Raw genomic sequence first — 22221 nt, 5'->3', positions numbered from 1 at the left:
ATGTAAATGAGTTACTTACATTGTTTTGTTTCTAAAAGCAAATAAATCATCCAAAACAAGAATGACTAACCAAGCAACGAAAGAAACCAGGGAGACACCCAAATGTCTAACAGTGGAGAATTTGGGCAAATCAGTTACAGTACCTTATTTATTTATTTATTATTTTTTTAAAGATTTATTTATGCATACAAGAATGGGGGTACAGGCCAGAGGTACAGGGGGTGAGAGGATTCACTAGAGACAGAGCGGGGAACAGATCAGGCAGACTGACTGAAATGCACTGCTGAGGGGAGCAGTGGGCGGGACAGGAGAGGTCTGCTGCGCCATGTGGGTTGCTCCCTGGCTGGGGATCAAACTTGTGCTGCAGTAACTGTGGTCACCTTCATAGTTTGCATCTTAACTCCTTGCACCATCAGGGAGACCCTTACCTTAATTTTTTTAAAAATACCTTGACTTGGTATAATGTTAAGTGGGAAAAAGAGCAGCAAATGAAAATGCATATAAAGTATGATCATAAATATAGCTATTTCTTGATTTTTGCATAAAAAATGAATTTGCAAATAACAAGTCAGATCTGGGAATAGGTGGTCTCTTTGTTATGGGACTATAGGTGATTTAATTTCATTCATATTTTCTAAATCTTACTTGTAAATCAGAAAATACATGGAATTGAAATATATTTTGGCAAATTTGAATGGAGTCCTGTCTGTCTGCTTGGGACTGAGGAACCTCATTGTACCTACTGTAAAGAGCAGTTTTGATGACCTTGGTCTTTTTTCACATATGTAAGATTCCCTTTGTTAATTACGTGTAGTTCACTTCAGTTGGATTTTTCTTTGGCTAAAAATGAACTCAAAATAACCTTTTCAGGGACAACTTTTAATTTCCAGTGAACATTTATCATAACTCTTTGATGTGTTAAGTTACCTTATAGGGTAAATTCAAAGTTGACTTCATTTTGTATTAATTTGGTGAAACAAGTGAAATGACTGAAATGATTTAAACAAGTGAAATGATTTAAACAGTAATGTATTTCTCGCCAATAACACCTGCTGTTAAATTTCATGGACAGCGCTATTACTATTCATAGAGATGTTCAGGATTACTGACTTGATACCATTAAACTCAATTATCAATTGATCTTGAAATGAGGACAAACAGTCCTTGTATCTAAATTTTCATATTAAAAATCTGTTTCCTTGTGAATGTGCAGATTGCTTCGACTGCGAAGAGGACTATGCCTGTCCTCAGTGTGAGTCGAGTTTTACCAGTGAGGAAATCCTTTCTGAGCATCTTCAGACACTGCACCAGAAACCCAGAGAGGAGAAAGAATTTAAATGCAAGAACTGTGGGAAGAAATTCCCAGTAAAGCAGGCTTTGCAGAGACAGTACGTACAATAAAGACCACCTTATAAGCTAATACTGTGTTCAAATGATTCCATTTGGTTTGTCCTATGGTTTCTAAGCTATGTGCTTTGCTGTGAGTGTGTGTGTGTATTTGAATGTGTGTTTGTGATGAAGATAGAGATTTAAGCATTCCACATGTTCATTGTCATTCTGGTTAATTCTCCTTTTTTTTAGTACATTGATTTTTGAAACATTCTGATGATGAAGCTTAGCTAGTAAAGATTGTTTATGCTAATATATATAGTTAGTAAAAATTGTTTATGCTAATATATCATCATATTTAATACCTTACTATAAAACAGCATCTCACTGGTTTGAAGTAGTTTATTTCACAGAAACTTTGGAGGAATAATCCGAAGATGAGTAGCTGTAGGATATAAGATGAATTAAATGATCCCACTCATTGCTTTGCACCTTTGTTAGTTCAACTGTTTTGACAGCATGTAAAATTATCCTTTTGCTTAAATATTTTATAGTACAGTGCATCTTAAAAGTGAGAGAGTAGATACATACATACTTTCATCTTTAACATAATGTAACCTTGCATATAAGCAAGAGTTAACATAGGTGTAATGCTTTATTTCTTTATTCATTAAAGTCAAATTCTGAAAAATGCTATATTTTAGATTATCTCCATATTATGCATCTACCTTTTGTGCATGACATTTAACACGAACAATTTCTGCTCAAACCTTTTATAAAAGCAAGAGATTACACATTTGGGAATTGTATATTGTAGGCTTTTAAAAAAGCAAGGGCTGTATACCTTTTCATGAGTGGGCTTTACAGCTGCTTTCTAGCCAGCTTTTATGGAATATTGTTTATGAACTAGCTCAGATGTATCTTTTATATAAAATATAGTTAAATTGGGTGCTACTAAATATTTAAAAGGGAAAAGATAGGATGACTTTACTCAAAGTAGATATATTTTTATAGATTTTTGTCTTAGACTTTTTTTTTCTATTTCCCTCCAGTGTTCTTCAGTGTACAGCAAAAAGCCGAGGGAAGGATTCTTCACGAAGTTTTCAGTGTTCTGTTTGCAGTTCATCCTTCAATTCAGCCTCAAGGTTTTGTGTCTGAGTTATCAGATGTCACATAGTCGTGGGTCGTTTTGGCATGCGTGCTTTTATGCTTCTTAGCAATTCAGTATCACATGGCTCTCGAACTTAAGAGCTTTCCTCCTGACCTGTCCAGGGAACACATGACATGCCCCTGAGCCTCTAGTAGGGAGCACACCATTCAGAAGCCAGCATGATGCCAGAGTTTTGTAGGTGGTCTTCACCACGTCTTTTTCCTGACCCCCTTCCCGGTTGTCTTGCAGTTTTGAGCTGCACCAGGAGACCTGCCGGGGGGATGCCAGGTTTGTGTGCAAGGCCGACAGCTGTGGGAAGAGGCTGAAGAGCAAGGATGCCCTGAGACGACACCAGGAAAATGTCCATGCTGGTGAGAAGTCGTTGATGGGTCATTTTCAAAGGGGCTCACTCGAACCCCCAGGCTCCAGGGATCTGTTTGTAATTCTCGCTCTAGTGCTGGCTTTCCCATTGTACTCACACAGATGTGGAGCTGGGCCTGTGGGCCTTTGTCTTCCAGTGAGCACCATTTCTTTTTCAAGTTGATTCCAGCAGCATTTGTCTTTTCTTCCTGCCTGAAGTAATCAGAATGGGAAACTGCAGCTAGAATCTAGTTGTGCTAGGTAATCGGTTGGCCAAAGAGTTAAAATTTTTTCAATAATTATTTGAGTATGTCAGCATGCAAAATTTACTTGGGGAGGTATATCTAGAAATCATTCAGTGATACCTTTCTGGCTTCATATTTTTATAATGCTTCTTAGCGATTCAGTATCACATGGCTCTCGAACTTAAATTTAAATTTTTTAAATGTGTCTATTTTTCCTCCATTGAAAAAAAGAACAGACTGCATTTTGAGGGGTGGAATATGTTTGGATTAATAAAGCAGATACTCTGAGTTCCTTCTAATGGCTAGCTAAACGAGAAAAAACATTTGACTTGTCTCTTAGATTTCATCTGCTTAGCACATGGTAAATGTGTCGAGGTTTAGGGCTTGAAGCGATTGCACTGAATCGAACAGATGGCTGTGTTGTCAGAGTTGACGTTGGATTTCTTTTTCCTTGAGAAGGCTGCCATTTCTGGAACCCCGCCGTCCTTGTATGGCATTCCCCTCATGTGTTCACCTTTGCCCTTCTGGGAGTTCCTGGACATGGGGAAAGTGGAGTTTTTTCCTCCCATTTGTTTGTTCCATGCTGCAGAGGAGAAAAGGATAATGTCTTCTCAGCTTTTGTAGCCTGTGTTTGCTCATTGTCCAAGTGTCTCCTTGAATGGTAAAGTTACAGAGGCTGAGAAGAAGGGGCTGCTGCTTCAGTTCAGGCTGTACACGATGGGCAGGCCATCTGTGAAAGCTCTGGGTGTAGGGGGTGTGGGCTGTGAAGGAGAGCTGCAGGACCGGCTGTCTCCAGCACCTTGCTGTGTTCTGATAGCTTTTTTTTTCCCTCTGGAAGCAAATACAGCATTTCGAAAAAAATTGATTATCTCAGGACCTACCTTATGTTTGCAAAAGGCCAGCCTCACTTTTTGAGAGACCTGACTTCAGTCTTTTTTTTTTCCCCCAAATAAAGCTGTTTTGCTGAAAATGCTGTACTTAATTTTCTCCATCTTTGTCTGCAATGGATTATAACAAATCTTTCATGTCATTTTTAAAGTTAACTTTGCTGAACTAAGTGAAAAACCAGATGCACACGGAAATACTGGAAGCTCGCCTTCTCGTTTCTGGGCATGTGGTGTTCAGGCTGGGGGCATCCTTTCTTTGAGGCTTCTTGTAGTTGACGATGAGCATTATAATACTGATTCTGGAAATTCATGGTGATTTTGTCAGAAATCATTTCCGAAGGGAAGGTTTTTATTTTTCTATGTTGTGGAGCCTACAACATGTGAAACTCTGTATTTTCAGCCACAGGTTACCATCTTGCCTTTTGTCCCTTCTGGTTCACAGCCTGTCTCTTGCTTCTCCTTTTTTCTCTGTGAGCAGTGGAAGACTATTTCCTATTCAGACCAGCAAAGACAACAGTGTTGAGATGTGGTTGTGGAGAGAGTCACTAGAGAGGCAGAGGCGTTCCAGGGAAGACACGTCCTGCCACTGTGACTACTGACGGCGACAAGTGTTCCTAGTCAGGTGGCATGAGCTGAAGATGTTGAGAAGGGAGAAGCTGGATGTGGAAATGTGGCTCTCAGGTTTCCATAGCTGTAGTTTGTGCTAGGTAGGTTCTCAGACCAGCCCCTGCAGCCCACTTCATCCACATGCAATATTTAAGCGACTGGGTTTTTGGTATAGTTGTATCAGTTTCTCATGCAACTCCTATAAATTAAGTAGCAGATGTCCCTGAATACAGGAAAACTAGAATAGAGTGAAGTCTGCTTGAACCTGGGGAAGCTGGTAGGGTGGCGAGACCCTTCATAGTGAACACGAGCAAACAGAGCAAAGGAGCTGACTTCCCTAACCCCTCCCCATCTTTGCTCTCTTGCTTAGAGGCTGTGGATTCTATCAGATTTTGTATTGATGGGAGATAACATTTATCTCCATTTTCAGGCTAGCAGTCCTAGACTTTGCCCATATTTCTTCTCAGAGGAGTGAGGGTTCCAGGTCTGGGTTGAAGAGGAGAAGATGTGAGGAGGAGGGAGAAGTTGGAGGGTAGGGTTGGGGGCTGAGTGCTCCCCAGTCTGTGCTCCCTGCTGGTGGAGCAGTGGCAGGAGGAAGAGGGGTGAGGCTCCAGTCTCTCTCCTTCCCTCTTCACTACTTTCCCTAGCTTCCCGTGCGGCAGGAGTGGGTCTGATATTGGTGAGCAGCTGGTATGAGGGAAGAGGGAGGGCAGAAAAGGAGCATGGGTTGAAGAAAGGAAACCCTAGCTAGTGGTGCTGGAAAAGAGGGCTGTGCTGGGCCTCCCTGGTGGCGCAAGGGGTTAAGACACAACCTATGAAGGTGTCCACAGCTACCGCAGCACAAGTTCAATCCCTGGCCAGGGAGCCACCCACATGGCGCAGCAGAACTCTCCTGACTCGCCCGCTGCTCCCCTCAGCAGTGTACTTTGGTCAGTCTGCCTGTTCTGCTCCCCACTCTGTCTCTGGTGAATCCTCTCACCACCTACACCTCTGGCCTGTACCCCAGTTCTTATATGCATAAATAAATACTTTTTAAAAAAAGAGGGCTGTGCTGTCTCAGGGACCCCTCATATATGTGTGTATGTAGAGACAGGTCCAGGGGCCGCACACTTGTTTTGCTTGGGACAATTTTCTTGCTTACTGGCCATATTACTTATCACTCACCAAGGAACATTTTCATTGCTCGATTTAATATGCTAGAATAATGCATTTTATGAAATAAGGATTTTAAATGAGAGTTTACATTTTTGTTTCTTCTGAAAGTTCCTCTTTCATAAACACAGCCCTATAATAAAAGCCAATCATTTTGTTATGTTGATTTTTTTCCCCCTTAGTTTGGACGTGCTTCAGAATAACAGAGAAATGGGCAGGAGTGGGTGTGGATAGTGGTGTGGGGCCAGACCATGGAGACACTGTAGTGCACTATCCTGATGCTTATTTTTGATTGTATATTTGTTTACTTATTGGAGATTATTTGTGGTGGATCTGATGACACCTTTACTAGAATGTGCCTGAAAAGGTTATTATTGAGTGACTTCTGTAACCACTATGAAATTTCAAATATGTAATGAGCTCCTGCAAATATAATGACCATGTAAGAAGACAAAATTGGGCTTTTGAGTGCTATGAATATCAATCCAGTGTATTATGGTATTGGTTTTTGCTCTTTTGCAAGAGCCTAGTGCTGGAAAGAATAATGTTTAAAATCCAGTTGATTAAGTCACACATGTGGTTAAATTTGGAAGGAAGTAGTAAAACCAGCCTATGGATTATTGAATCCATTTTTTCCCTTTATCAACACACTTGATTAATTTGATTTTTGATTGAGTTTATTCATAGAAATGTTTTTTTCTTAATACTAAATTAGAATGTGGAAAAGTGCAAGTATTATATATGTGGATAGAGCTGAATACAACTCAAATATAAGAAGAAATACAACTTACTCCACAAGAGTGAAAATTTTAGCTTTCTAAATGATAAAAGCAGAATACCCATTTAGAACTTATATATCACACAAAAACACTGTATCTGACACTCCTTTTAATATCGGTTCTATTTTAGGCGATCCTAAGAAAAAGCTCATATGTTCAGTGTGCAATAAAAAGTGTTCTTCAGCATCAAGTCTTCAGGAACATAGAAAGGTCAGTAAGATACAGAGTACTACTGGTCAGAGTATAAGATTGTCTGTCTAGTCATTTATAGTGTCTGCCATGCCAATTTTCAGCCTTTTTTTTAATATTTCAGAGACAGAGCTTTGTCATTAATATAAATAGTAACATTTGAAATGCAAGACTGATAGAAAAGAATGTAAACTCCTGCAGAAAAATATATGTGGAGTTGTTGATTGTGTTCAGAATTAGAACTGTTTGTCTTGTGCAAAGCGATGTCCTTCACTACATCACCTCACCTCACTTTGGTGGGTAGCTTATCAGTTGCTGTTTGTTCAGGAAACAGTATGTGTCTGAGGAAACTACATATGTGTGTATGCTAATACTATGATCCACCTTGGATTCAGTTATTGAAAGGGTGCATAGTATTAAAGTCTGACAAAACAGACTCCATTATTTTGAAGAGCTACAAAAAGTGTACAAATATGCCAGACTGTTGGCAGAAATGATTATGTTGGGAGAAAATACATTTTATGCATTTTATAATAAGTGTAATTTTTCATGTGAAAAATTAGTCTGAAAAAGTTATTAACCCCAACAACTTTTGCAACAAGATAATATACTTTTTAGTAGAATTAAAATGGAATTTAGATTTTTGTTCCTCATGGCAAAAATTTCATTTTCTTACTTTCACAAAGATAGAAGTATTTCTTCATCTAATGTATTATTTCAGATTATCTACATGCATGTGATTTTCTTCTAGAGATTTAATACCAATGAGGTGGGGAGATGGTACCAGTGATATTTGTGTTGTGGATTGTGAAATGAACTTTGTCTCGATTTGGATATAGATGTATTCCAAAGCAACTCATGAGATGTTCAGTCCAGTAGCCCGGCTGTGTGCTGGGGATTTAACCTTCTACACCATGAGGTAGTTCTGTGATTGCAGGGTGAAGTAATGGGGCAGGCACTGGCAGAGTTAGGACAGCGTTATCTTCTTCCTCATCAGCACTCCCTGTCACATCAGGCTTTTGTTTTCTTATGAAATATGATACTGAGTTAATCAGTGTTTTGACCAGTGTTCTGTCTGAAATTGTTAAAAAATATGCAATACTTCAAGAATTGGCATGTGATTCTTGTGCTGGGCCATTCCAGTCTTCTCTTGTATCATCCGCATTTTAATAACATATGTGCTGTGCAGGTGAGCATGGAAACTTCTTTCAAAAATGAGTTTTACCCAGACGTCCAGCCCAAAGCTTCACCTTTTAGGTTTTTTCCCTTTCTCTGACCTTTATGGTTTCTAAATCAGGACTCCCGCTGAGACAAAGGGAAAAAAATTCAGTAGACTGGACATTTTCTAAATAACCTCATTTATAATTCTGATTTATGTTCTTGATCTCTTTAAGCCTTACGTTGAAATTTAAGGTATTTGATCAAATTTAAGATTTTACCAAGTGGAGTGTTTCACATAGGAGAGGCCCAGAGAGAGTGTGCGGGTAACTCAGCCACATGGCCTCAGTCTGCATCTTCAATAACCCCAGATAAAGACAAGGGAGGGAGGTGAGCAGGGGTGAAAGAGAGGAAGGTCAGTTACAGGATTACCAGGAAAGGCATAGTAAGCAAAGGTATGACCTGTTTGCAGGTTTAGTTCTGTCTTTCCACCAATAAGAGTTAAGGAGATGAGGTTTTTCCCCAAATAGAAAGACCCTTAAAAAGACAGATTTTCCTTTACACCTGTAAATGGCTTTCAAGAAGGAGCAAGGCCGTCTCAGCCTTTGGAGTCCCACCTGTGAAATAATCCTTTTGCCAAAGACATATGTTGTGATGGCAGCCCAGCGCTCCATTACAGCTTTGCTCCTCTTACTTACAGTGTTTCTGAATCGATAGGCAGCCTTCCCTGATGCCACTTTTGATTCTGTTCTTACAGTGGGGTGTGTGAATGTCTTATGGGCTTTGGTTGCAGTATTTCACCTGGCCAGTAGATGGTGCTTTATGAATATGCCTAATTACATTATAGTCTAATATAGTAACTACATTACCATATAATGGTCCTATATTACGGTAAGATATATTATGATCTTTCTTGAAAACTTAGTTTAGGACTTCAAATTAGAAGTTATCCTCCATGTCCATTTGGTAAGCTGTACATTTTACAGAATGTTTTAATTAGCATTCAGCACGAAGAATATCACTTGTCATTTTTACTTTAAATGTGATTATTCTATTGAATCTTTTTAGGAGTTTTGAGACCAGCATGGGTTTGAATTTTGTGGTATAGTCAGTGCAAAAGTGCTTTCATGGACAGTAAATGCACTATCTTATAATTTGGGAATATCATTTTATAATATTAGAGACATAGATCAATTAATGCACAGAACAGAAAAAGTAGAATTAAAGCCACATGGTCACCTAGTGACAAAGTTGCCAGTAATACATAACAGGAAAGGATAGTCTCTTTGATAAATAGTTCTGGCAAAACCCACAGACCATTGTCTCACACACAGAGTCAACATGAATTAAAGACTTGAAAGTAAGACCTTCAAGCCACACAATTCCTGAAAGATAAAACAGGTGGTAAGACCTTGCACTTAGTCTTCACAATGCATTTTTTTAGCTTTAACTCCAGCAGGCAAAATAGTCACATGTGACTATAGCAAACTAAGAAGCTCCTAAACAGCACAGGAAGTCATCCAGCAAATGAAAAGCTAGTCTACCAAAGGGGAGATGATACTGAACAATCACATCAGGCAAGGGGTTACACAAGAACTGTAACTCAAGAACCAAAAAAAATCTGATAAAAAGATAGAGATAGGACCTGATGACATGTTTGGTTCTACAGATGACATACAGATGGCCAGCAGGCTCGTGAAACGATGGTCACCATAAATAATCGTCTGGGAAATGCAAATTAAAGCCACAATGAGATAGCAATTCAGTTCTGTCTGCAGAACATTGCATGTTTCAGAAGCAATGAGTCAATAAATGAGCACATCTGAGTACGCTCTTCCGCAGGATTTACCAGGCTGGCGACAGTGGCCCGCCCAGGGAGGGCTGAGCACTCTGTGCCCTTGTCCCACTCCTGGGACTGTGCACCTCTTCCTTCTGCCTGTTGCTTAGCTCTGTCTGGAGTAATCACTTGGTGATCTAGTGAGAAAAGGTTTGCTGAATCTGTGAGCTGCTGTGGCAAATTAATTGAACCTGAGGATGAACCTCTGATTTATGTGCAGTCAGTCTGAAGCACAGGTAAGCGCCCAGGCTCGTGGCCAGCATCAGAGGTGGAGGGTGGTCTTGGGAGGCCGAGCTCTTAACCTGTGGAATCTGACTCTCCACTTAGATGGTGTCAGAATTGAGTCAAATTCTCAGACACCCTGCTGGCGTCCTGTGCTTGCTGGCATGGGCAAGCTTCACATGCTCACCTGGGAACCAGGTCCAGGAACCCAATGCAGGTAGAGATGCAAAAGAAGTGACACATTGGAGGTGAGCCTGGAAGATGTGACTCAGTTGCTTCTGTCTCACAGTAAAAGATGAGGAGTCGCAACATCTGGATGAGCAAAAGAAGTAGCTTCTTGATGGAGTGTTCTGGTGAAGATGCAGTGAACATTGTTGACATGACAAGAAAAGAGTAGACTATGACATCCACTTTGTAGATATGGCAGGTGTTTGAGAAGACTGACTGGACCCCAATTCTGAAAAATGTTCTAATGGGATAAAATGCTGCCAGAATAGCATCGAACACTGCCATGAATCTCTGGGGGGGGGAGGGAAAGGCAATGAATGCAGCAAGCTTCACTGTTCTAAGCATTTGCCACCCCAGCCTTCAGTCCCACCCCGCCATGAGTCAGCGCTCATCTGTGTGGAGTCAGGGCCCCCCACTGGCAAAAATATTAGGAATCTGAAGTTTTGTTTTTAAAAATATTTATGCATAGAAGAACTGAGGCGCAGGCCAGAAGTGGGGTCAGTGGGTGAGAGGATTTACCAGAGACAGAGCGGGGAGCAGAACACCCAGATCTACTGAAATACACTGCTGAGGGCAGCAGTGGGAGAGACGGAAGAGGTCTGTTGTGCCAAGTGGGTCAGAACTCATGCCAAAGTAGCTACTGATAGCTTGATAGTGCTGAGACTTTAACTGCTATACCATCAGGTAGGCTGGAATCTGAAGTTTTAGAAATCGAGCATTTTTTAGCACTTAGGTATTTTAAAAACCACAGTTAGTAGATCACAGTGCATCGTAAATACAGTTTTTATCGTACCAGGAAGCAAAAATTTGTGACTCTATTGTGATGCTTGCTTTTTCGTGAGGTTTGGATCGGAACCCATGTTAACTGTAAATAAGTGTTCATCCAGGTACGCCTCTTGTTACTACTATGGAAGTTGCTTCTTAGGTATTACAAAAACAGTTGAAGAACTTAAGTCTGTTCTAAGTATCTTTAAACTTTATACTTCATGTCATCACTCCTGTGCTGTGGGGGTTCAGCCCAAGTCTCTGTGAGAGTCTTCGGTGACTGAAGAGGCTGCCTTGACCATGTCCCCTCTGTACTGCGGGGACCTGCCCTCTGAATCCTTGTGGCGACCCCTCACTGCCTTCCGAGGAACCACAGGACCCTCTGGGCTCCAAATACCCCTGAGTTTCTTAACTTTTCCAATATGACATTATAGGATCTGACAGGAACCTCCAACCTCCTGCCACCTGCAGGCCTGGCACCTGCTCACCTCCCCCAGCCGCTTGGTGGTATTTTTCCCTGTAGCAGCCCTAGTTACTCTGCAGGAACAGCAGGGCATCTTGTCTGGCTTTGTATCAATAGTTCTGCCGTTAGTGAGGTTGTATTGAGGATGTGCCTGCCCCAAACCAGCTGTGGATCTTCAGCAGAACAGGGGGTCAGCATTTCTAACATGAGGCTTCACACAGTTCTTTCCTCTTGGAACTTAGTCTCTTCTTTCTGATGTTCTTTCTGGGCTACTGCTCTTCAGACCACCTATGCAGTGTCTGTGATGTAGTAATATTTATATGAGTCAGTTGTTTACAAACATTACACCTCCCCCACTCATTTTTTTCTCTCTTTTTTTTTTAATCTTTTCCTATGGTTGTGCAGGAGTTTTACTGTGGGCTACGTGTATGTCAGAATTACACATTTTCTTGTCTTCCACAGTAGTATAATGTCGGTTCTATAGATATACATTCAAGCTGAGAATACTATTGCCTACTCTAAGGGGAATATTATTAACCTAGGGTTATATATTTTCAAGTCTAAATTTGTGCCAAAGAAAATGTTTATATAGACTGATAGTTTTTTTTCCTGAGTATAAATTAAATATGTGCACAGTAGGTCAGCTGTATTCCATATGTAAACAGTGTGCTGTCCTTTTACTGATTGGTTTTTGTTAGGTAACAAATACTGCCTTTTCAATCTATGTAGGGTAATGGAACAAGTTGGGGCTGCATTACCATATGTAGTTGGATTATTACATGATTTTATTTAGCGATTATCCCATGTTTATACTTTTACTTAAGCTCCTTGTAATTTATTAACTGTCCATTGAACCTTTTGCAGATTCATGAAATATTTGATTGTCAGGAATGTATGAAGAAATTTATTTCAGCTAATCAACTAAAACGTCATATGATCACACACTCAGGTAAAAGAAATATTTTCTTTATTTATATCATGTTTACTAGAAAGGATTTATCTTGTTACTTTCACAAACTCCGAAGAGTGATGAGACCAGGCTATGCTAGCTCAATCCTTAACTGCAAAGGTGATTTTTTTTAAAGATTTATTTATGCATATAAGAACTGGGGTACAGGCCAGAGATGCGGGGGGTGAGAGGATTCACCAGAGACAGAGTGGGGAGCAGAACAGGTAGATCTACTGAAATATACCACTGAGGGGAGCAGTGGGCAAGACAGGAGAGGTCTGCTGTGCCTTGTGGGTCAGCTTCCTGGCTGGGGATTGAACTTGTGCTGCAGTGGCTGCAGACAGCTTCATAGTGCTGTGTCTTAACACTTTGCGCCACCAGGGACGCCCCTTCATGTGTGATTTTGAATAACTTAATGAACTTCTTTAGACCTTAATGCATTTCTAAAGCCAAGGTGGTTAGATTCAATGAAACTGAGTATCTCCAGAGTCACTGTTTGTTGTGTCACCTGCTCTTCTTTGTGGCTCAGTGTCTCTCTTCTCCATCTGTGATAAGGGATCCTCCTTTCAAAATTGCTATGAAAGTTAAATGAAGCCATGTATGTACCCACTAGCAAACGCTGACATTTAGGAAGGATTCTACAGTTAAAGTTGCAGCATTTCTAGAGGCTTACACAAGATCACTATGGCACTAGTAACTATTCGTGAAAAATTTATAAATCCATTTTGAAAGACAGGCATTAAAACCATCGTTTTATTTTAAGCAAGTTCGAATAGCAGGTCTGTTGTACAGAAATAAATAAAAAAAAATCCTTCTCTGAAAATCTTTGCTTTATGAGGTGTCTTCGTGGAGTTTAGGGTGTCTATAATTTTGAGGCCACTGAAGTTAGAATGTTTCTGATTATCCAGTGTTTGGGGAGACAAATAGATATAAACTTGGTGCCCTTTAGGTATGCTTTGTTTGAAACATAGTATTTTTTTTCCTACTTGTCAGCATTACATGAATGTTTTAGAAATACAGATTTTACTTAACTTTCTAAACGTGTAGCTCCTGCCGAAAACTGGAAGCTGTGCCTTCTGGGGCCCACCATGCGGTGAGGGGCAGGCCTGTGGTTTACCTCCTTTACTATCAGGCCCCTGTTCTCAAAACTCACACTGATCAGCACAGTTTTTCATTAGTAGTTGGATTCCTTCCTTGAATTTAAGCTTCATCTTTCTAGCTAAGCGCCTTATTGCATACAGTTTACAAACTAGGTCTAGAAAGGCATGAGGGAATAGACTCACATATCTAACAGATGACCTGGGCAGGAGGTAGTTCTCAGCTGTTTTGATCAGGTTGGAGTTGACTTACCCGTAGCAAATAAAGTAAGGATGTTTCCTTTTTGATGCTTTACCTTTATCTAGATCTGAGATTGTCTCCACTTATTTTTTTTTTTTTTATATAGAGAAACGACCTTATAATTGTGAGATTTGCAATAAATCTTTCAAGAGGCTCGATCAAGTGGGAGCTCACAAAGTCATCCACAGTGAGGATAAACCTTACAAATGCAAGCTTTGTGGAAAGGGCTTTGCCCACAGAAATGTTTACAAGAATCACAAGAAGGTAAGTGCTCGTTTTTACTGGAGTGTGTGTTTTTGGCTCATTTGCCGATGTGATTGCCTGTTGTTTATCTCTAAGGAACGTTTCGTGTATCTGGGCTGTGTTGTCCGTTGTGAGCATTGCAGAGAATCTTGTTGCCACTTCTCCCCATTCACTCAGGTTCTATGTTCTGTGCCTTGTTTCTGCCTTCCGTTCTCTGTTAAAACTGTTCGCCCACGCAAAGCATCATCCAGTCTTTCCCGGTGATGTTCTCACTCCCAAGTCTTCGTTGTTGCCCTTCTTTCTATAAAACTTGACAACCTTGTTGATAGTACCTTTGGGCAATGTACCCAGGTAGGGCTGTGGGGTCTGTGGACATGTCTCTGTCTCCTTCTTCCCTAGGAGGTTGTCCTGGAGCTGTGACTGGACTTGTCTTGTCTGTTGTCACCCGCATCCGTGACTTCTGCCACCAACTCTCTGCTGAGGAATACCCAGAGAGACCTATTTTTTTTAAGTCCCAAGCCCCAGACCCACATTTATTACCACTTACTTGTTACATGACTGAGCATCTTACTGACCTACTGAATTCAACCTGCCTCAGAATGACTTTGGTCCTTTTGCTCTTTTTGGAGTTGCCTGTTTCTTAACAAGAAAGTATATGATTATCCTCCTTTTTCAGTCTTGGCCCTTGTTAAAAATGAAATGTCAACTTATTCAGGCTCTACCCTGTCCATGGTCTAATCACTTTCCCCTTCACCATTTCAAATTCTGACTTACCACTCATCTTCCTTTGTTTAATAGCCATCAAATTAGGCTTCTGGTTATTTATCTCTTCCCATTTAACCCCCTGCCAGGTAAGTCTTCCCAAAGCACAGCTCTGACATGTCACCCTCATGCTTGAAGATTAGAAGTAGATTTCTGGTGCCTGCGTAAGTGATAGTATCTATACTTGACCTGGTCAAAGTTTTCTACACCATGGCCTCAGCTGACTTTTCACCTTTGGCCCCTTTTTTCTTGGCACTCAGCATACCTGGGACTGCCTGTCTTTCTGCGTGGCCTCTAATGCAACCTTCTTCCTTTTAATAAGAAGCTCTTGAAGTTACAAACTTAGTTTTCTCTGCTGGTTTTTGTTTGCATTTCCTGCACTTTACTCAAGATCTTGTTTCAGAACGTGTTAGTTTTTGATCTTCTTTGTGTGGATAATAATGTTTGAATTGAATTCAGAAAAATCGTCCAAAGGCATTCGACATCTTAGAAATGTATGTTAAAATGCATTTGTGATATATTCAATGTTTGTTTACTGATTTTGGTTGACCTATTTTAGCATGCTTTTCCAACACATATAATCTCTTTTAAAATAACATATTTCACTTGTAGTATTCCACTGAGATTGTACTATTTCAGTACTTACTAGGACTTTCAGACATTATTTTATATCTTTTAAAATCATTTGAAAAGTTATGAAGTTATGATATCAACTACAGCTTCAGTCTGAAAGGAAATAAAAGGCACATTTGTCAAAGAGTAGACAGGCATGATTGATAGTGTTCCAAATCATCTCTGCCTAATTTCTTGCCAACTGCCCTACGTTTCACTACAGCATTGTGTGTTTAGGGGCGGGATTGCATTCATTACTGCTGCTTAGGAATGACAGGACTGTAAAAAATTATCTGGCTTGTTTCCTGCTCAGTCTCTGGAACCCTCTTGTTCCTTTCCTTGGTGAAACTGATCTATCCACATTTATGAGTTTTTCACAGTTTGCATTATGTTATATGCCACATGGGAATGTGGCACAGGATCTTTGCACCATCTCTCATACTTTGAGCTATAAATCATAGGAAAGTAACAGTGACATCTTGGGAAGGCTAGACCCACAGTGCCTGCACTCTCCTATGTGAGGAGCATACCCAGTCCTTCTGCTGTGGACACATGTGCTCCTTGTCATTGTACTAGGATCCTAGGGTGTGCTTGAACATGCTGCCATGTTGTCCAAGAGTCAAAGTGAAAAAAGAAAATCAAAGTTTTCCTTCTGCCACTATTCATTAATGGCTAGTCATAAAACTGAAAAATGAGGCTGTGCAAGGAAAACAAAAAAGCCATTGAGTCAGATAGATCATCAAGTAGCATGAGCACAAGTTCTTATTTTAAATCATTTTTGTTTTTGATTATGTGACCCATTCTTTTTATCATACTTATTTGTTTTTAGGTCAGTAGATTTTTTACAATACATGGTTATGACTATGTATGAAATTTGGAAGGGATGATTTCTATTTCTGAAACTTCATTATTTCTTTCACCATCTTGGTCAAAATAAGTCTTCTTTCTGGTCCCTCTGCCAACCATTTCACCTGATTTCATAGTTGCATTTTAGGATCTAGCTAAAGTAAAATTTTACTGGATTCAACTGCTCTTTGGGTCTTTAAATCACAGTTGGAAAGATGTGAGAACCACAGGAGACAGAAACCAGGGATTCGTCTTCACCCTCCATACTAGTTTCCTATCACATTAAATGCAAGGCAGTGTTGGGATGCCATTCCCATACCCCACTCCTGCTCTAGAGGGCATCTGGATGGACCCAGCTGTTGTGGATCCTGGGGGTAGCATGATTGGCTTGATGATGCAGTTGAGTATAGAGGAGTGTTGTCTGAAGTGATAAACAAACTCCTGGAGTTATAGGTGCATTGATTACAATAACGGATCTTTTTCCCCTATCCTGTATTTAAGCTCCAGGGATGAGCTGTGGGGGCCTTGGGGGTATGCTGGTCATCAGCTCCCCTGGAATAATCCCACTGTCTTCTTTGGTACCAGCTCATTCAGGGCTTCCCCAGCTCTGGGCCCTGCCCACTGTGGCTCTAGAAATCACTTTAATGGGTCATGAATAGCCTCTAAAAATTAAAATGGAATGTATGAGAGACAAAGGGTCATTTAATGAAATTTAAAATGTGTGTGTTGGATTTTGATATAAAGGCTTTTTCTTTGGTCATGATGAAACTGTTGGAAAGATGTTGCAGATCAGACTTTGTCCATGTGAAATTTTATTAGATCCTGAAGAAAAAGGCAGGTCTCTTCCTAAATAGATAATGGGCTAGGTTCTAAAACCATGCTCTATGGCATAAATTTTGCATAGTGGAAAAAAAAAAGTCCTTGAAATTTCTTAGGAAGGTGCCATGTTGGAGACTAGAGACAGTTCCTCCATGTTTCTCTCACAGCCTCTCTTCCCTTCAGCTCTGCATCAGATTTCCCTTATTCAAGTGCACTGTAGGTGAAGTGGGTGGTTACTTAAGGTGGTTACAGAATTGCCTGTCTTTGTATTCTAGAGGCACATTTATATTCTAGAAGCACATTTGCAATGATAAAGATTCTCACACCAAGAGGGGCGTAAGGGGAAGCAAAAAATGCAGGTGTTTATCTGAGGCTCATTTAACTAATGGCAAATCACTTACCCTAATTAAATGATTTTTCTTAGAAGTGGATGATGAGATAGCATTGTACAGCCTCTGACTTGAGCACTTTGGTTCCCATCCTAGACTGTAAGCTTTGAAGATAGACTCTGCTTTAACTTATAGCTCCTGCTGACCCACTACTAGGAAACAGATTAGTTTTTAGTTTTTTTTTTAGGATTTATTCATTTTTGCAAAGAAGATCTGGGGTGTAGGCCAGAGGTGCAGGGGGTGAGATGATTCACCAGAGACAGAGTTGGGAGCAGAACAGGCAGATCTACTGAAATACACTGCTGAGGGGAGCAGCGGGCGAGACAGGAGAGGTCTGCTGAGCCATATATGGGTTAACTCACTGGCTGGGGATTGAACTCATGCCACAAGGTGACAGCACTGAGACTTAACCCCTATGCCACTAGGGAAGTCCCAAAACATTAGTTTTCATGAGACTTTCATTGAGTATATTTCCTCTGGAGATGTGCTCACTTTGAGAGTTAGTTGGGGGCTTACAGATATGTGAACACACACACACTTTTTCTTCTCTTGCCCAACAAAATATTTGGAAAAGTATTATCATTTGTTAATTCTAGTGATTTATCTTATAAGAAAACAATGTCTTACTCAAGAACTACCATTAATTTCTAGAGAGTATAGTTTAAATGAATCGGAATTACTCCACTGTTGTACATTTGTTTGTACTATAGGAAACTACACTCATTTCTCTTCAGATGGCAAGTAAATTTTAAATGCAGGATACTAACTTACCTTGCCATCTTGCCTAGCAAACAAGTTACCCACTAGATGAACTAATGCAGGTCTAGTGTAGTTGCTATGAGTTGTCATACAGGTTATGTAAATGACGGTGTCAACTTCTTTTTTTAAGATTTATTATTTATGCATATAAGACCTGGGGTGTAGGCCTGAGGTGTGGCGGTATGTGAGGGTGAGAGGATTTTCCCAGAGACAGAATGGGGAGTAGAACAGACGGAGCTACTGAAATTCACTGCTGAGGGGAGCAGCAGGTGAGACAAGAGAGGTCTGCTGTACCATATGGGTTAGCTCCCTGGCCAGGGATCGAACTCATGCTGCAGTGGCTCTGGATTGCTTTATAGTGCTGGTACTCAACCCCTTGTGCCACCAGGGAGGACCCTAGGATTCCAGCTTCTACAAGCATCCTCTACCTTATAATCTATAGGCAAACTCTGCCTTATAATGACCATGATGCATCTGAATACTCTGGTGTCATGAGTGAAGCTGCTTGTGTGGTCTGACTGTGAAGGGATGTTGTGATGGTTTGCATCTATTCAGACAGAACTTCACTGCGGGTGATAGAATAAACTTGTTCTGTGTGCCTCGATGCTAATAAATGGTGGCCATTGTAATAGCAGAACTTTAAAATGAGGATGTCAACTTCTTTCTTTTTAAAGATTTATTATTTATGCATACCTGAAAGGTGTGTTGGAAGCATCCTTGGTTAGAAAGATGAGACAGTGTCTAGTCTCAGCAGCATTGTGGAGGAAAGCTTCCTGGGTGGAGCTTTAAATGGCTGTGATTATTCCTTCTCTTAGCAAAGTCCCTTTGCCCTGATGAGGGGTCATTGAGGCTGTGGGGACTTAAGTCCCCTAGTGCAGGTGTCGCTGTCCAGCTGTGGAAAGGGTGGGCTTGGCTGTGCGGGGCTGTATATATCCTACAAACCCAAATGGTGGAACTTTAAGGCCATGTGGCATGAGCTCCCTTCTCCCTGTATGTACCTAAAGAAGCTGATTTATCGCTCCAGTGACCATTCATTTTTATGAGGAGGAGTCCTTTTAAGGTAGCCAGGTATGAAGCTGAGAATAAAAATTTAATCCACAGACCTTGTAATCAAGCAGGTGACACATATTTTATGCAGTGTTAGGTTTATTATGTGACCCAATGGGGCAGTAATACACTCATGCAGACTGGAGACTTCAGTAAAACTCTTTTTTTTCCCCAAAAAGAATAACAAATCTATCTCTGGGATATTTTATTTTATCTCTTGTTGTTTCCCCTGAATTTTATGATTGTTTTCTTGCTTTGCACACTACTCTCAGAAGAAATACCATTCCCAGTGAATACTGTTACAGTGGAACAGTATATATTCCTGATAATCCTGGTCCTCATTTTTAATTTTGAATAGCCCTGTTAAAAGTTTTATTATATCCCATGAAATTACTATTTCATCATTTTGGCTAGAAATGTGCTAATTTGGTAATATTGTAAAAAAAAATATGCTTAAAATAGCCTTCTGAAGCATTTCTGAGACATTTGGTATTATAAATAGTGCCACAAATACTTTACATCTGCAACAGTAATCAGACTTGGTGCATAAAAAGAATCGGTGCCTATAAAATTACATTTCACAGCACTATTTCACAGACCAGTGCATTTTTTTTTTTCCTTTTTGGTTAGCAGATGTTGTTGGCATTGGGGGATTTTCTGTATTTCAGGATAATGTAACTAATCAGACTGTAGAAGGTACCCTTTAGAGATGAAAAATTGAAGGCTGAGACACCTCATGAAAGCTTTACATTATCTGGTCCTTGTGAAATGGATTCCATCCTGGGGACAGAAGTCCTCTCCACCACGTGTGAGCTTGTTTTTGCTGCACTAGTTCAAGGAGGTGGCTGCTTCAGGGGCCTTGGTTCAATTGAATGCAGGGGTCATTTGCGGAGACTCACAGGTCATGCTATCAAAACAGGGGTTGGTGGTGTTAGAATGTTTATGACAAGGAAGTTTATTGGCCTGGCTGTGGACTCACAGCTTACTGCTAAAAGTGGGACGTTCATGTCACACCCTGATCTGCATGTTGTGGCTTTGGCTTGGCCCCCCTAGGTATGAGGCGTTACGCTGTCCATCTCTGTTCATAATCAGACAACTAAATCTCACCCACAAGTTGTTAGACTGTAGATTTGGAAAAAGAGGAGCTGGTTTGGGTGGAATATCATAATTTTTGAAGGCTGAAGCAACTCTGTATTCAAATGCGGACACTCTAAAAATTTCTTTTTTTATTCATCGGTCCGTACTCATGGTAGAAAATTAAAACTTCAGAGAAAGGTACAAAGAAGAAAGCAAAAGGTCTGTCAAATATCTTTCTGCTTTTCTATGGAAACACTGCTCAGTGTTTTCTGGAGCATCTTCTGGACGGCGTTCTGTGCAAGAAAACATAAGCAGTATGGTATCTTCTACATGGGGATTGCATTCTGCCCTGACATTCAATGCATGTTATGGATCTTGTTGTATGTCAAAGGGAATAAATATACAAGACCCATAAAAATTCAGTTAACCAGGTTTTTATCTGTTAGACATTTTAGGCATTTTCTTTGATTAAAACATTTTTTCTTGTGCAAAAATTTGTCAGTATGTTTTTATAAAGGTAGTTGGCTAATTTCTTTTGGTCATAAAGCTACACTGCTCCTCAGAAGTTTGGCACCCCCAGCTACCAGATGCATCCTTATCTTTTAGTCCACCTAGAAAGATACCCATATCCCGCTTTGAATTTTTGATTCTTTCATTGTATTCATGACTTTACATAGGAATGCCATATAAAATCTGACATCTCCAGATTTTATGCCCAATAATTGAGGCTTAAAATAATCTTTTAATATTAACAGTTACTTGAACTCATTCAAAATTGCCCCCACTAGCTTTCCCCCCAACATATTTCACACTGTTTATTCATATATGTATTAGTGGCTAGTCCATCCTCCTGTAGCTCAGCTGGGAGGCAGGCTTACTCTCTCCTTTTGGGGCCTCGTGTTTTATGTCTAAGTCTCTGTAAAACCTGTCCATTCTCGTGATATATCCAGAAGCTTCTCCTTCCATTTGCAGCTCATATCCTGGGATAGGGCTTAATCTTCCCCTGCTTGGTTTATTGCTGTTGCTTCTCTGCTTCTCTTCTGCTCCTCCTGTACCCTACATCCTGTTCTCAACACAGCACCTTAGAATCCTATTAACTGTCAGGTGAATTCCGCAGCTCATCCGCTCATAACCCTTCAGAGGTTTTATGTGTGTCTCGGTAAAACACAGACGCAGTCGGCCAGCCCTCCGTGACCTGCTTCTCTCCTCCCTGCTTCTTGTCTTTGTCTGACCTCATCTCCCGAAGGCATATTTGAATATCTGCAGTTGATCCTGATTTTTAAATACCTGTTCTGACATCCATTCTTTATTTTTTATGAGCAATGTTAACTTGTCATTTTGTTGGAATAGGATGTTTTGTGATGGACAGTAGCTGAAGTGCATAAGCTTGTGTTTTCTCTCTTTTTTTTTTTTGAGTTTAGTTGTATCAAGTGTTTCTCTGTTGACTCTAGTTTATCAATATTTGTTTATTTCTCATATATTTCAAAGTGCTTGCAGCCCTGCTGGTTGGTCTTTCACCTGTTACTGAAACTTAGTTTTCTCATCCATAAAATCAGGACAATAATAACATTTTATTCTTCTGACTGCTGTTAAAGTGAAATAATTCATGTAAAGTTTTCTCATGAATGTAAAGTATTTGATGAATGTTGCTAAATGTTGATTATAACAATAGATAAATGTTTTAGTTTAATTTAGAGGAACTGAAGCAAGTAGGATTAAAAATTACTTGAAATTATTCAGCTAAGTTGGGGGAAAAGGGTGGAAACAACCTCCTTTTTAACAGTTTTCTTGTTGAAAATGTTGTAGGAGGGCCTCCTCGGTGGCACAGCGGTTGAGCGCTGGGTTGCGAAGCTGCCCGCAGCCTCTGCGGCGCCGGTTCAATCCCCAGCTGCTCCCCGGCCATCGGAGAAGGGTCCCACATGGCGCACAGACCTCTCCTGCTGCCCGCTGCTCCCCTCAGCAGTGCATTTCGGTCCCTCTGCCTGCTCTGCTCCCCGCTCTGGCTCTGGT

At 40.5% G+C, this 22221-nt stretch overlaps 1 protein-coding gene across 1 annotated transcript in view; it reads left to right on the top strand.

The window, feature by feature from the left end:
- PRDM5 (PR/SET domain 5) overlaps positions 1 to 22221 on the top strand; it is a gene marked incomplete at its 3' end in the record, with an annotated part of 156291 nt that overhangs the window by 56215 nt on the left and 77855 nt on the right. The window contains exons 5-9 of the mRNA XM_084252352.1: positions 1214 to 1388; positions 2729 to 2850; positions 6639 to 6718; positions 12235 to 12319; positions 13764 to 13921. Coding sequence (XP_084108478.1) covers positions 1214 to 1388; positions 2729 to 2850; positions 6639 to 6718; positions 12235 to 12319; positions 13764 to 13921 — 620 coding nt within the window. The remainder of the gene's footprint in view (positions 1 to 1213; positions 1389 to 2728; positions 2851 to 6638; positions 6719 to 12234; positions 12320 to 13763; positions 13922 to 22221) is intronic.

This window comes from Talpa europaea (assembly GCF_964194135.1).
Source record: "Talpa europaea genome assembly, chromosome: 13".
NCBI lineage: Eukaryota > Metazoa > Chordata > Mammalia > Eulipotyphla > Talpidae > Talpa > Talpa europaea.
The sequence above is the reverse complement of the archived record's forward strand: the minus strand, read 5'-3'. Positions and strand labels throughout refer to the sequence as shown.